This window comes from Lynx rufus, unplaced genomic scaffold (assembly GCF_022079265.1).
Source record: "Lynx rufus isolate CCGP_SWC_20201006 ecotype Redwood Valley unplaced genomic scaffold, mLynRuf1.p SCAF_1, whole genome shotgun sequence".
Classification (NCBI taxonomy): Eukaryota; Metazoa; Chordata; class Mammalia; order Carnivora; family Felidae; genus Lynx; species Lynx rufus.
The window spans coordinates 50,110,668-50,124,747 of record NW_025814823.1 but is presented as its reverse complement, the minus strand read 5'-3'; the positions used below and the strand labels follow the sequence as shown (position 1 = coordinate 50,124,747).

At 35.1% G+C, this 14,080-nt stretch overlaps 1 protein-coding gene across 2 annotated transcripts in view; it reads right to left on the bottom strand.

The window, feature by feature from the left end:
• Positions 1 to 6,779: 6,779 nt before the first annotated feature.
• The window catches only part of UCHL3 (ubiquitin C-terminal hydrolase L3), a 42,475-nt gene continuing 35,174 nt past the window's right edge, over positions 6,780 to 14,080 (bottom strand). For both annotated transcript variants that reach the window (XM_047080713.1, XM_047080721.1), the window contains 3 exons: positions 13,083 to 13,158; positions 7,556 to 7,614; positions 6,780 to 6,991 (listed from right to left, as the gene is read on the bottom strand). In XM_047080713.1, coding sequence (XP_046936669.1) covers positions 6,908 to 6,991; positions 7,556 to 7,614; positions 13,083 to 13,158 — 219 coding nt within the window. In that variant the 3' untranslated portion in view covers positions 6,780 to 6,907. The remainder of the gene's footprint in view (positions 6,992 to 7,555; positions 7,615 to 13,082; positions 13,159 to 14,080) is intronic.

Below are 14,080 nucleotides of genomic sequence, written 5' to 3'. Positions count from 1 at the left end.
TTCGATTTCTCTCTGCTGTTTTTTGTCTTGTTTACCCTCACACAGAAATACTCCTTTAAAAGTCCTCTGCTGTCTCCGTGCATCCCGCGTCATTTCTCTTTTCTCAACCAAGTGCCTTGAAGGAGCTGTCTGTACTCCCCAAATCTACATCTTGCCTCTTGTTCATGTCTCAACCTGCTGCAGCATAATCACCCACCGAACATCATCTGGCCCTCTACTCTATGCCAAACACTGTACCAGACTCTGAGGATAAACTGGTTGTGCAAGAGACACAGTTCTTGTCCTCAAATGACTGTCTCTGAAATTGCTTTGACATCGATAACCAACTGACTCTCTAAATTGCCAATTCCACTTTTCCTTCATTATCAGGTAAGAGGATTCAACTGTCTTCCATAAGTCAGAGGTTGAAGAGATTTTGGAAAAATGTAAAATACTGCTACTCTTCTCCCTACCTTTTTAAGGAAAATAGTTATTTTTTAAGTTTGTTTTGAGAGAGAGTGTGGGGGAAGGGCAGAGAGAGAGAGAGAGAGAGAGAGAGAATCCCAAGCAGGCTGCACTCCACCAGTGTGAAGCCCGATGTGGGGCTCAAACCCATGAACCCTGAGATCATGACCTGAGCTGAAGTCGAATATTTAACCGAGAGAGCCACCCAGGTACCCCCAAAATAGTTATTTTCATAAAATTTTTTTATGTTAACATTATGGGGTTATTTTTAATTTTAAAATGAATTAATAAATATTGTGAAAGTGTTTTAATGTCTAATATTTGTAGGTCAACAGATGTCATCACTATAAAATCTCTCTCTGGGCTCCTCAATAATTTTTACGAATGTAATGGGGCTCCCGAGACTGAAAAGTTTGAGAACAACTAGATCCCATTTGAAAACCAGCTTAGTTGCTCAACAAATCACTGAACTCTGTAGCTATCAACTATACAAGTAATATCAGAGGGATATGAATAAATTGGTCTAAGCATGTCTACCCTATGTTTTATTAATTTAGCTAAAGATGAAACTTTCTCTAGGCATTTCATGCACAGTCAGGAAACCAACTGAACTAGTTGGAAATAGTTGGCTACTAGCCCTGAAAAACTAAGTCTTCCCTGGAATATTTTTAGCAACTGAGATACATGCTCCTGTCTCCTGAAAATGGACAACAAGGTAAAAACTAAAACAGTTTTTAAATATTCCTTCTGTCTTTATGTTGCCCACAAGCAATATTTTCTAAAATTCTTAAAAATAAAATCAGTAAGTATAATTATGCTGTTATCTTGAATCCTTCATACGTACTAGATTATCAAGCCATACCGGACTGTGGCTATAAGAGCAATTATATTTACAACATTAAAATGAAGAAATATTTCAGGACTTGTATTTTGTTTCTAAAATAAATCAATTTTTTAGAAGAATGCATCTTTTAAATTATACCCAGACTATGAAATATCACACTTTGGTCGTGAACAATGAACAATGTCACATCCCCATTAACTGTGCATGCTATTATCAAATGCGTGTAGTTCTTTAGCGGTGATGAAGGGCAGGAGGAACTTCTGGTTCCAAAGACTTTGTATTCCAGGCAGAATAAAGAAAAAATAACTTCTTACTACTGCTTACCCCTAAAGAAAAATAGAAATGTAAACTTTTGTCATGCCGTCATCTGCTACTACAGGTAGTTAAACTCTACGTAGGCAATGCAACTTTTTCACAGACAGGTTTTAGGACACTTTTAAATATAGTCTAATTTGCAACTTTTGCATGTGTTTCAAGTCTTTCATGTTTAGGATACAAATACAGCCTCAAGCAGTTTGTTTCCATCTTGTCCTCCCAAAACATGTGCAGGACAGTGTATCCTGTAGCTCTAAAAGGATACCCTATTGAACATAACTGTTATTTAAATCCCCAATAGAAAGTAAAAGTTTTCTCTCAGTTGGTTTTTGTGGCAATTACTGTTAACTTTAAATCAAAAGTAAAAATATGCTCATTCCGACTGTAAAAGTACATATACGTGTAGATTAATAGTGCCGCCTATAAGAGCATGGGGCCTTGCTTTTCTATTCTTACCACCGCCCTTATTGTATCCTGGCGAGAATATTAGAGAGATGGTGAGGACAGTGTCAGCCTTAGAAACATCTTTGTTAAGTAGACCCAGTTATTCCACTTTTGTTAATACCTCCCAATTATGGTGCCTAGAGTATACAAAATTATATGCACAAAGATATCCTAAGTGGTATTAGTTGTAATGGCCCTAATTATAAACCACTTAAAAGTTTAAGGGAGGGGTCAGCAAACTTTCTGTAAATGGCCAGAAAGGAAATATTTTAGGCTTTGCAAGCCATATAGTCTCTCTTAAAACTTCTCAAATGTGGTGTCTGTAGTACAAAAATAACCATAGACAATATGTAAGTAAATGGGCCTGGCTGTGTTCCAATAAAACTCTATTTACAAATGCAGAGCCAAGTTTGCCAACCCCTGGTATAGGGAAATAGTCAATAAACAGATATAGCCATGGTATCCAATGAATGGTACATTATGTACTCATTGAAAATTAGTAATGAATAGAATGGAAAACATAAGGAAGTCTATAAATAATAAAGCAGGATATGAAAGTGTATGAGTGGGTAGGATCATGGATGTAATAACACACCAAGCATATAATAAAAAGGTGACATATTACTAACTGTAGTTATAATAGGGTGGCAGAGCAAATAAATGGATGACTTTGTAAAATAAATAAGTAAATAAATAATAAATACCAACTATGTTTACATGTTGATAAAGGACACATTTTGAATGACACATTTTGACACTAAAATATGTCATTCACATTCTTTGGGATTTATTCTTGACCGCATGGATTTTTATTCTAAATAATTCAGTTTATATTCATAGCTGTCTTATAGAGTAGGAAGGCTTTGTTATCTTTTTCCAAGCCATTTAAATAATTGATTTTGCAAAATAGCTTTTAGTATAGGTTATGTCCACTTAATGCCCTAAACCACGGATTCCCATCACTCCAACAGTTACACAATAAGGTAATGCTCACAATATATGGCCTTTATTGTCTACATAACTTCCCATGTATTACCTAGGTGTGGACTATGGAAATGTCATACTGGGGACTCTCACCTATCAAGTAGGTGGAAGGAACAGACAGGTTCAGAACCACTATCCTAAACAAAGAAATCAAGAGAAAGATTTAGAATAACTTTTATTCAAAAGCAAAACAAGTAAAAATATACAGGAAACTAGGCATGGGGATCAGCTAGTGCCACTAGCACTTAGACAAATGTTCTTCATGACACTGGATCTTCTACATCACAATAGTTTCTGCAGGCCATATTTTGAAATCAAAAGAAATGACGAAACTTACTTTCGGCTACCTGAAAACTCAATATATTCCACACTTGGATTTTAGTATTAATTTTGTTGACAGCACAAGGAACCTCGTTTTAAGATCTTACCAGAGAATTTTTTTTTATTTTTTTTCTAATGTTTATTTATTTTTGAGAGAGACACAGTGTGAGTGGGGGAGGAGCAGAGAGAGAGGGAGACAAAGAATCCAAAGCAGGGTCCAGGCTCTGAGCCATCAGCACAGAGCCCAATGCGGGGCTCAAACCCATGAACCCTGAGATCATGATCTGAGCCAAAGTCCGATGCTTAACCAACTGAGCCACCCAGGCGCCCCATTACCAGAGAATGTTAATAAAGACATTAACTATTAAACTTTATATGTGTACTTTAAATTAGCTCTAAACCTTCTACAATGATTATATAGTTTTCAGAGTGGTTTTACTTTAATTTCAGCCAAGGATTTAAATAATCCACAGAGGATTTAGACCCGTTATTTGCCTATTCAAAGTATGAATGTTTGAACATGTGTGCATGTGTTTACACATATATATGCATGAACAAACATATCTATATATTTGTTAGTTCTCAAATAATGCATATATATAAAAAATATATATAGGTACAAATATATATAGACATATATGTAAGCTTTCTCTAAAAGAAATGAATTTCTATAAATAGAAAAAAATTTTAAGTGATGAAAATATTAATTTTAGCAGTTTTCTTTTACAAGCTCCAGTACAGGAATAAGCTTATAGATGCTACTTTGAAAGATATTATAGTACACAGACAATAGCTGAAAATTTATATTGTTTTCAAAATGAAACAAGCAAGTTATAGGTTATACATAACCCAATACCAAGCTTACCTAATAAGAACTGTATACAAATCTAAGATGGAATGAACTAAATTTAAATCAGGCGTAAACAATTTTTATACAGTATTAAAGATAGTTTTCACTTAAGACATATTAAAATGGATTCACCACGGAATACAGAAAATCCCTATTTTAGTCACAAATGAACATGGAGAATATTAGAGGTTAAATATGGATATCATAAACCATTTCAGTACTTGAAAGCAAACCATTACACCCACTGAAAGGTGATGTTTCGTCAATTCCCGAAAGTCCAAGCAAAAACATTTAAGGTGTTAGTTCTATTCAGTTCCACTTGTATATCAGTCATTAACAACAATTTCCAGAAGTGACCCATGACTCGACCACCCTTAGTGTGTCTCTCTGGAAGTTTCTACACAAAATTAACCATCAATTTCTTCTCCAAGTGCTAAATTTTAAGAAAGTGACCCAAGTATTGTAGTTAATACAGTAGGACTGAAATTCTAGGCATAAACCTAAGAAAAGAGAAAAGAGTTTCACAAGGGACCAGCATCCTAATGTGTGTGTAAAAGAATGCCAGCCCTAAAATGTTGCTCCATAAAATATCTATAAAATGACATCCATAATACAGATTATTTTTTAAAAAGCTCTGAGTTCTGCAGTTGCCCCCACCCATATAACTGTAATTAAAAAAAAAAAACAACTTTAAGCCGATATTTTCAAGATACTTGACTTCAAACCCTTCTTGCATATTAAGTGTCTAAAAAATTAGTACTCCTCACAGCAATCTTTGAGAAATGATGTAAAATTTTAGTAATAAATTCTATGTTAGGAGAAATTCAGCGAAAACTATTGAGGAATACTTAAAATTCTAAGATAATATACAAGATAGACGTGAGTACAAAATGCAACTGATGTAAAAAAAAAAGAGACACTTGGTTGGTTGTTATTGGCAGGACAGAGGCACCATCTGCTAACACTCTCAGTTGTTTCAGATTATTTCTTCAGCCCTATTGCCATCACTTCATTCAGGCCCTCTTCACCACAAAAAGAACTTAAGATTTTTCCAAAGTGCCTCTCCTCATTATAGTCTATCTTTTCTAATCCAGCGTTTCCCAAACTTAATACGCAACTGAATTACCCAGAGATCTTGGGGAAATGTAAGTTCTGATTTGGTAGGTCTAGACTGGGGTCTGAAATTCTTCTTTTTTAACAAGCTCTCAGGTAATACTGATACAACCACACTTTGGATAACATAGATCTAACCCATTCTGTAAGCCATTGCCCCATTACTCTTCCTAAAATACTGATCTCCTGTCACTGCCTCAGGAATCTAGGTGAACTCTGTGGATCGCGTGTACACATTGGCAATCAGTTATTGGTCCAGAACTTCATTCAAGACCAATGTGGTCTTTCTCCTAACTGCTATGCTCATTCCAACCCACCTCTGCATCTTTTTCCCCTGAGGTAAAATGTATACGCAGTGAAGTACAGATTTGATCATTGCATACACCTGTGTAACCAATGCCCTTCCCCCAAAGATATGGGACATTGCCATCACACCAACCCTGTGTTTTGACCCAGGTTTATAAATACCCTTCCACCTTTCCTCCGCCTTTCACCTATCCTTGAGGACTCAGCTGAAGCCCTTCCTTCTTCAAAACACACATCAAATTCACACACATACCTCTATCTAAATTACTACTTCTTTTTAAGACCGAGCCACCACGTCACCGAACTAATTGCAGTGATCTCCTCACAAACCTCTCTACCTCCATTCTTAGCCCCCCCAATATATTATTCACAGAGGACTCAGAGTGATCTTCAAAAATTATAAATCAAATCTGGTCATTCTCCTGCTTAAAATCTTCCAAGGCTTACCGTCACATTTGCAATAAATCCAAACACCTTTTTCTGTTGTCCTGTATCACTAAGCCCCTCCTTCTCTAACCTCAGCTCTTGCTAATTTCCCCATTACTTTCTATGCTCTGGTCATTGGCCATATGGACCTTCTTTCTGGCCCTACAACACAGTGAGATTTTCCTACTTCAGGGACTCTGCATTAATTATTCACCTTTCTCTGACTGGCTATTTTTCTGCTGTTCCGATCTCAACTTCAAAGTTACTTCCTCATGGGAGCCTTCCCTGACTATAAAATCTAAAGTACCCACTCAGTCATTTTCTAAAACAAATTCGACTTTGTGTGCATAGTACCTATCGTTGGTATATTTCTTATTGATGTGTTTGTTATTTGTCTCTTCTCACAAGAGCATAAGCCCCATGACTGTGGAACCTGTGGATGGTGTTCACTGCTGTAACTTCTGCACCTAGAACAGTGTCCAGCTCATTCTAAGTAGATGCGCAACAAATGCTCGTTAAATAAATGTCAAAATTTATGATACAACATATATTCATACTACGCAGATGGAAATTGTGCCTGTGTCCCCGTACAAAATCTCCCATGAAATTAAAAAGAGAATAAGAAAGCTATTGCCAGTCCGCAAACAAGGTAAGTCTTTCACAAGAAAGAAAGGTAAGAAAAGAACTGCAGCTGTAATGTGGGGCAAAAATAAAACGCAGATTAAGTCAAAGTTTAATTCACATAAAGTTTAATCAGTCAAGTTAATGAAAATATCAAAATTTCTCAGTTAGTGTATGGCAGCAGAAACTTAATTTTTGTTGCAAATAATACAGTATTTGGTGTTTCCATTACTGACAAGCTATGCTGCAGATAGAGCAATTGCATTGAACCTCAATTCATCAGGGTCACGTTCCATAAACTTCTTGCAAACTTCTATGGCATCCTATAGGGACAAAAATGGGTAATTTTTCAGTTTATAAACATGCATTTTATTACTAAATGATAAATAAGTGTTTCATATTTTCCTAATTCGTACTAATTTTATATTGCAGCCCTCTTTTTTCCCAATGCAAAATAACTTTAAGCATACCAGAAGAGTGAATGGTTGGTGGCCTAATTTGCTTAGTACAAAACTATAAGATACATATTTTGTTGATTATCAGCCACACAATTTGTTCATAAATTTAAAAATCTCTAAATGAGGATCAAGACACAAATGATGGTATTTTGATTCAGTGAAATACGGGATAGGATGTGCACCTCTTTCAATACTGTTCTTGTCTTTTTCAAATTTGATACTTGTTCACACAAAGAGCTCTGAAAACCTCTTCATTTGCTGTAGATTTTTAACACGAATTCAGAGTTTTCTTTTTGGATTTTCTCAAAAAAGAAAGACATGGAAGCACCCAAATACAGAGAAAATGTTATACAAGTGATCTTTAGAGGTATTTTAAGGATAACAAGAACATTAATAACACTTAACGTGGCCAACAAGTTTTGTTGTTACCTCTAATAAAGTTTCATCACTAGTTTCCCCATGGTTAATTGGAAATGGTTTCCGTCCATCTGTGGAAAATGAAGAAACAGTTGAACGTTTAGCTGCTTATACAGGACAATGTACTTCCAGCTTGCATCTTCCTCCTCCCACAGGGAGGCAAAGTTAAAAGATAATGGAAATGATATATCCTATAAAAACGATTTCAAATGTGCTATCAATATTTTTCTACATTAAATGTTATTAGAACCTTGCTTCCATGTTTGAAAGTCTAAATTAGCTTCATAAACAGAAGATTTAGAAACATACACAGTTTTAATTTCCCTAAGAAAAGCAAAACTAGTAAGCCAGTTTTTAAAAAGTTAAAATCCTAGTTTCTACTCTCATAAATATGAAAAATGTATTGCTTCATTTTAAAAGCTGAATCAGAAGGCTCCTAAGTGAGACTGACATGCTTACACCAATGAAAGGGAGCCACCACAAGATTTCTTTATTACCACCAATAATTGTGTACCACCAAGGCAGGAGTACAGAGCACAATCTAAACAACCGAGGGTCATTTCACGGATCACCAAAATTAATTAAACACAAATATAAACATCTTGAACAAACTACTCCTTCATGAATGCTATGAAAAAAGGAAAAAGTCCAGTATTATATAAACTCATCCTAACCAAAAGTTAATTGATACTCTATCCAAATCTAAATCTCAGATGTCTTATAAGTGGCACTTCAAGTTCAATTCATAAAACACAATCCCTTTTATAATTCCTGGCTTCCAAATGTAATAAAAATGTTTGAATCCACATGCATATACAATGATAAGAGTTGGACCGATAGAAACCACTTTGGAAGAAAAATATGAGGGAAGATTAACCAAACAAACTGAAAGGCAAAATGAGACAAATACTAAGTCTGGAGAAATAAAAAGTTTTTTAAAAAGTACATTAATTATGGCTCAGCTTAGAATAGTATTTCTGTGGTTACAATAATACAAACAACTACAACAGAACTAGAAGAAGAGAAAGGAAATAATCTATTTTGTGATTGGGAGGGTGGGTAAGGAACAAGGGTGACACAGGAAAAGTAAATTCTTTTCCTCATGGGGAGTGAAGAAATAATACTTTGGCCACTTCCACCTCCAGCCAGGATGGAGTAACTGGTACCAGACGAGGCCTCCCACCAGAAACAACTTAAAAAACTGGACGAAATAGCTGAAACAGTTGTTCTTAGACATTAGAAAATAGGTAGCCTGTATGAAAGCCCAAGAGTAATAGTAGCTTCCTGCCAAGTCCATAATGGGAAACCCAAGTAGAGCACAATCGCCTTAATGAGGAGACTGAGCAGAACAAGAGCAGAGTTCAGCAATTTGCACAACATCGGAGAGAAAGTAGCTCCCCACTTTGCAGAGCTGTTGCTCTTTGTCCTGGCCAGGATCAGCGTGCCAGGTGGGGCAGGGAGCAGTGTGTCTGGGTCTGAGTTTTAGGCTTGGGGTGGCCAAGAGCTCATTTATGTACAAGACGATTGGGTAAATCAAGAAATACACAAAGAGTAATGGAGAAGAACACCAGAATAAACTGTATGGTATTAGATTAGATTTAGAAGTATTAATGTAAATGAATGCTTTTAACTATATAAACAGATATAATTGTGGGTACATCTATACTCATATGTACATATACATATGTGAGTGTATTTTTATAATACACACAAATATAGCTTTGTCTGCTGAGAGGGCCTGGTAGCAATGAGCACACTTACCGCCCAGATGTTGGTTCTAAATACCATTTTCTGCTAAAAAGAACCAGGGCTCTATGGAAAAGCAACTGAAGAGAGGGCTGGGGCACAGAAAATAAAAGATGAGCCTAGAACATCTTATTCTACATGATAGGTAGAAAGTGCTTGAAGAATGACAGAAACATATCAAAAGGACAAAAGAGCCAGCTTGAAAGGGTTCCCTTCAAGGCCAAGTCTGGGAAAATCTGAGGATGAAAATAAATTATGGTAATGGACTGTAACCTCCTGAGTAAAATATGAACCCAGGAGTCCATTCTGACATTGAATGAATGAAGGAAAAAAAAAGGAACGTTTCTAATGCTGGAGGAATTTTTTTTTCAAATCACCATTTGGCAACCATCATAGTGATAATTCAGTTAAGAATCATCAATGGATGCTAAATCTGATAAAGGCTTAAAGAGAAACTGTACATTTACATAGGCTTGAAGTATCTCCTGAATATTTATTCATCACTTCCTAATGAATAAGTATAACATATTAACATATTAATGTTTAACATACTTGTTAACTTTATAGTGGAGAAACCAGGCATATACCATCTAAACCAAATGATAAAGGTTATCATCACCAATAATGGGACAAATCAACATCATGAACCTCCTGAAATGATGCTCCACAGCACCACTTCTACGGTATATGTGCTAAAAATGTACAAATTATGAGGAAATTATCAGACAACCCAAATTGGAAAATAATATCAAAGTAACTGCCCTATATGCTTAAAAATTAATGTGAAAGACATGAGAGTTAAGAATAGATTGAGGAGCCATTCCAGATTAAAGGAGACAAATATGACAACTAAATACAACACACAACCCTGGACTGACTGGACTCTGGACGTACAGAGGATATTGTAAACATCAGAAAAATTTTACTAGGATCCGCGAATTCAATGATAATATGGATCAGTGTTAATTCCTGATTTTGATAGTTACACTGTAGTTATGTAAGGGAGCATCCATCTGTTTTGAAGAAATACATAAATATTACAGAATAATGGGGCACCATGTCTGTACCTTATTTTCAAATAGTTCAGACATACTAACTGAATCTGGGAAATCTAAGTAAAGAGTTTATGGGAACTCATATAATTTCTATACATTTTTATAGAAAATTAATATGATTTCAAAATTAAAATGTTTTAAATGATCAACTAGTATTCTTGTTACTCTAGGTAGACAATAATTTTCTGGTTAACAGTTTTCAAATTTGCTGGTTCAATCAGTTCTAAATCCACTTTCAAACTTCATTGTTCTAATGTATCCATAAAGACTAATTACATCTATTTAAAAATATGTACTTCTTCCTCACCCTACATATGCAGGAATGACATGAAGCCCTACGGAAAAGGAAGATGTGATAAGAAAAATATGAATAATTCCATTCCTTTCATCAGCTAAACTTACAATTTAGTAGAGAATGATAGTATTCAAGATGACCACTATCCTTTGTTGAATAATTACCGTGTAGAAATTAACTTGCACTATGTCTACACTCTGATAGTCTTATTTTTATTTAATTTTTAATTTTTTTTAATGTTTATTTATTTTTTGAGAGACAGACAGAGTGTGAATGGGGAACAGGCAGAGAGAGACGGAGAAACAGAATCTGAAGCAGGCTCCAGGCTCTGAGCTGTTAGCATAAAGCCTAACAGGGGGCTCAAGCTCCTGAACTGTGAGGTCATGACCTGAGCCAAAGTCAGACACTTAACCGACTGAGCCACCCACCCAGGAGTCCCTGATAGCCTAATTTTTAAAAATAAGATTACTTCAAAATGATTTTTTTTTCCTTAAAAACCACATGCTGTTCTCTTAATCACTGTTTTCTATTCACTGACTCCATAGTCTTCTCCCTCAACATTCCTTTTACATTTATTAGGAATTCTCAACAGGGTTTTGCTGCCAGTTTCCCTTGCAGTGAATCAGCAACTGCCCATTTTCATTTGTTTTGTACTTATCCCTCTTCTCTATGACATCTAAAAGATTACTGCTATTCTTTAGAACTCTGAAATTCTTTAAACACATTTAAAGAAAGTAATCCCCAGAGGGCTCTAATTCTCTATTAGCCATGATCATTCTTCTTGCTAAAGAACACCTAACCAAACAAGACCTCAGTAGTTGTGCCTTTCTTTTCTGATGTTCTTCCTTTTCTGGTGTTCAAACCGATTTTAAAATCCTTTTGTGCTGATCTTGGCATGCTACAAAAGAAAACCATTCTTCATATGTAGCTTACCCTTTGATACACATCTTTCCTTCTGTCTTTTTTGGCCTTTGAGCTCAGAGAGCTAGCTAACCAAATAGAGTTTTTTAGTCAACTCCTTCCTATTGAGATGATCAGAGATTTCTTTTCCCTAAATATTTCTTAGATGTTATTTTTCGTTCTAATGATAATTCTCTCATTAGGAAAGTCATCATCACTTTCATGGTTTTGGTTATGGCTCATAGTTATTATTTCTCTGGCCTTTCCTAAGTCTACTTTCTTGAAGTCAACAAAATGTGTCTGGTAAGTCATAGCACTCTCTTTACTTCCATTTCCACTAGCTATTCTTCATGATTTAAGCTTCAGAGTAGAAACTCAGCTTCCAGCAACCAGACATGTGATCCCCAATCACTGCTACATCTTATCTCTATACAGGCTTGGTAGACTGAGTTAGCAAAGCTTGTCTTCCACGCAGCCATGCGGGTCTGTCACATACTCCCGTGACAATGACTTCCCTTCAGCTTGATTCTAATTCAAAACACTCTACTATTGTAAACAACCCTCAGGGGTACAGGTATCTATACAATTGTGTTCTTTCCTTTCCTCACCCCTTTAATAGAGCCATTCTTTTTAATCAAGTATATTATTCTGTTATATTTTCCAAACATAAAATCTACCTAAATTTTATGGACCACATTTACAGTCACAGGAGTTCTTTCACAACTCTTCCACCTTTAAATAAGTTGCAAGTTAATATGTAGATGGCAAATGAGAAGAAAGATAACTAAAAATTATGGTGTCTAGAAATTGAAAAGACTTCTCTTTTGTATTTGGTCTTTTTTTAGCCCAAGAAGGTCTCATGGCGGAGACAAGAAGGACTCACAATAAGTACTATATACCAACTATTAAAGAATCGTTAAGAGGTGTGTTATGTTTGAATGGATCAATTAACACTATGAGGATCTCCTCCACCACTCCCTGAAGTAGTCGACCTACAGGTAATTTCTAGAAAATAAGTGCAGCTATAGGCCAGAATGCCAAATAATTAATCACAGTTACTTTGACATACGTCTTAAGGAATGGCTGCCAGAAAACACAAACTCCTGTAAAGTTAAAAAATCAGAGGCAACACAAAGAGATAGTACAAAAGCCTGAAACTAGTAATACCCATTACTGAATACAAAAATTAGTCATTATGAATATTACATGGTGTTTTAAAAGTTGTTTCAGGATCAAGATAGTTCATCCAGATGATGATAACTAACTTAGTAATTTAGTTAAGAATGCTGAAGTGATTTATAGGAGTTTCCTATGATTTTTACTTCTGTGTTTTGCTTGAGATGCAAAGGTGGTATGCACACTTTCTTGAATTTTAAGTTGCTTAAACGTCAAAAAAATTATTTTTTTCTAGTAAAAAATCTTAAATGGAAAACTGTCATTATGCCAACTCAAGTAAATACAGTAAATGTCAACAATCCTGTTAATCATAAATACTTTCCCATTTATCATTTCCTTCCCCAGAAGAAATTTAAATAGATCTTACCTAATTCATAGAGATGCCCATCTACATGAACTAATGCAATAAAATGAAGATCTACTTTTTCATCTATACTTGGTGCCTGAAATAGGAGGGAAAAATATATATTATACATGTTAGTAGTCAATCAAGTACATTGTAAACACATACAAATATGAAATGGCATGAGAGAACATTTATCCAACATAATTCAAGGCTTATTAATCTTTGATATGGTGGACAAAGAATGAACATGACCACATTTATGACAATGTGGAAACACTGAAAAACATCCACCAGGAAAACATCGACTAAAGCACATCTTTCTTAATCTCAACAGATCTAAAAACCTTTAGTATTGTCCAACTCTGGAAGGCCCAGTACCTAGTATAAGCTGGGTGCCTAGTGGATGCATGATGCATACCTGCTGAATGACATGGGTGCGTGAACTGATTTGTCTAATTTTTGAAATTTGAAATAAGAATGTTTTTAAAAAAATTAATAATAGCATAAAGTTAAAAGAAACTTTTCAAGCTAAATTTTAAGACATCAAGAAAGTGAATTCTTTCCTTCATGATTTGAACTTGATAATCTCAGTTTTTGAACAATGTAATATAAATAGTCTTAGAATAAAATAACTCTCATTATTCATCACAGATCAAAAGGTTTAAAAATGAATAAATTCAGGAAAATAGCCCAAAAGAGTAAAGAGGGAAAAAAAGATAAAAGCAAATTAAAATACAATTAACTATAACCTATGATTTTTCTCCGGCTTTCTTAGTAAACTATTTGAAATTAAAATTACGTCTACTTGTTTCTTGTTTTGTTTGTGTGTGTGTGTGTGTGTGTGTTTTAGTTCACTGAATTCAGTTTTCATTAAGCAATATCTGCTACATTTCTTAGAAATTTAAATAAATTACCCAAGGTCAATACATGATTAACTGGCACTGTCTATGATACCGAGTAAGCTTTACAGTTTAACACTACTATGTGTTAGCTATATATCAAATCTAAATAGTCTGAAA